General features: G+C 37.0%; 1 protein-coding gene across 2 annotated transcripts in view; it reads right to left on the bottom strand.

Annotated features, from left to right (window-relative positions):
- Window positions 1-1,614: 1,614 nt before the first annotated feature.
- The window catches only part of LOC122243562 (cuticle protein 7-like), a 968-nt gene continuing 82 nt past the window's right edge, over window positions 1,615-2,500 (bottom strand). The window contains exons 2-3 of one of the 2 annotated variants that reach the window (XM_086532640.1): window positions 2,331-2,417; window positions 1,615-2,056 (exon numbers count right to left, since the gene is read on the bottom strand). In XM_086532640.1, the coding sequence (XP_086388766.1) occupies window positions 1,700-2,056; window positions 2,331-2,417 (444 nt within the window). In that variant the 3' untranslated portion in view covers window positions 1,615-1,699. Of the gene's footprint in view, window positions 2,057-2,330 lie in introns of both variants that reach the window. The other variant, XM_086532641.1, reaches the window with a different exon arrangement.

A 2,500-nucleotide genomic window follows, 5' to 3' on the forward strand; every position in this document is an offset into this window, starting at 1 on the left:
TCAATCTATCATCCTATTCATTTATTAGTCTAATTACATACACACACACACACACACACACACACACACACACACACATATATATATATATATATATATATATATATATATATATATATATATATATAAGTATACATATATATACATATATATATAAACACACTCATGCACAGACAACACACACACATGCATGCATATACATGTGTATATAGATAGATATATGTGTGTGCACATATTTATGAATTTAGCTAAACCCATAGACACACACAAACACACACACATATATATACATATATGTGTATATATACATATATATGCGTATACAAATTTTACCTCCCTGACCGGGACTCAAACCCGCGCCGTAAGATTGACAGGTACGGTGGTGAGACCGATCGGCTACTCGACCCGCTAAAAGAATTGTCCAACCAGACGCCCTATGAGACATCATGGAACTTACCTATGTGCTCTTAGCAGAGCAGTGATAGCGAATTTTTACGGACAATTCCCGCGGGCGCTCGGCAGCAACGGAATCACTAATTCAAGTCCCAAATCAGGTTACCGAGGTTATATATATGTGAGAAGATGGTAGAATGCAGTAACGCATTTTAATATATATATATACAAATCTTACCTCCCTGACCAGGACTCGATCCCGCGCCGTAAGATTGACAGGTACAGTGGTGAGACCGATCGGCTACTCGACCCGCTAAAAAAAAGCTATCACTGCTCTGCTAAGAGCACATGCGTAAGTTCCATGACGTCTCATAAGGCGACTGGTTGGACAATTCTTTTAGCGGGTCGAGTAGCCGATCGGTCTCACCACCAATATGACGTGTATTCGCTCTGCTTGCTGCTGCCAAAAGGATCCCAACCCTTACATGGGCCAATTGAGTTAGTCAGTCACACCACAGACAACAGTGACGCCACCATCATAAACAACTCACTTGCACTGATTAACCACAACCCATTAATCTGTACTGTCTTACTAATTTTCGTTTGAGATGACATGACATACACATATGTATTCATGCATACATATATACAAGTATACGTGTTTATATATAAATATATTCATGTGCATATATATATATATATATATATATATATATATATATATATATATATATATATATATATGTATATATATATTTATATATATACATATGCATATATATTTATATATATATGATATATGATATATATTTATATATATGTGTATATACAGTATATAGATATATAAATTTATGTACAGTGTATATGTTTATATGTATATATACATACATATATATATAGGATGGAATAATGCAATAAAGCCACTCACACACAAACACACATTTATATGTCTGTTTGTATATATGTATCTACGTACATATAAATGTATTTATGAACGTATAAATAGATATATACACACACCCACACACACACATACATATATACATATATATATATATATATATATATATATATATATATATAATATATATATGTGTGTGTGTGTGTGCATACATATGTATACCCACAAATAGCCGGCATTATCAAGTTATAATCATATTGCATGAAAGTATTTTATATGAGGATTTGTTTTATCAAAAAAAAATAATATACGTTAATATATATTCCTTTTATGGTAGAGAGTTACAAAAATAGATAATGCTCATAAACGTTACATATTTCAGAATTTGTTTTATGATTCAGTTCCTCAGTGGTGAGGTCTCGGCCTGTAAGAAGGTGTTGGCCTGTAGGCAGGTGTAGGGTGGTATGATGGTGTAGTATGGTATGAAGGCGTAGGCTGGTATGAAGGCGTAGGCTGGTATGAAGGTGTAGGATGGTATGAAGGTTGGTGAGCTTGGTACTGAGCTTCGCCCTCGTAGCTGACCTCGGCTACGTAGCCAGAGTCGCCGTCCACGTAGTAGGTGACCTTCTGAAGACGACCGTCGGGAAGTTGCACGTAGTAGGTTCCCTGGGTGTTGTAGCCGTCGCGGGACTCCTGGTGGCCGTAGTCGTTACCGGAGTAGTCGTCCTTCACGAGCCAGTCGAAGTTGTACTGAGCTGGAGACTGAATAAAGAGAAAATAAATCGAAAGAAAAATCTCTTCATACTGTAGGTCTACTTAAGAAAAAAAAAAAGATTCATGTATAGACAAAATCCCCGTAAGATGATAAACAATTCAATTGAACAAAATCATAATAGAAATTCAATGATCAAAAGATAAATTAAATACAATTTGATTCTTTTGATACTCCTATCCACGAAAGCAAAGCAGAAGAGGAAACAAACGCGGGACAGGTGGCTACCACGAGTAAGGCCCGAGGAAGCGCTCCGAGACCCACCTGGTAGGAAGGAGGAGGAGAGTAGCCGTAGGAGGGCTGCGAAGGAGCGGCCAAGGAGGCGGCCACCAGGCCCAGTGTGACGATTATCTGCAGCATAAGAAAGAATAAGTGAATATATACGAACACTCACATATGTGTGTATGTGTGTAAAACGCTTATCCACAACTGCA

Source organism: Penaeus japonicus, unplaced genomic scaffold, assembly GCF_977035675.1.
Source record: "Penaeus japonicus unplaced genomic scaffold, GWHDUDI00000001_assembly GWHDUDI00000037, whole genome shotgun sequence".
Classification (NCBI taxonomy): Eukaryota; Metazoa; Arthropoda; class Malacostraca; order Decapoda; family Penaeidae; genus Penaeus; species Penaeus japonicus.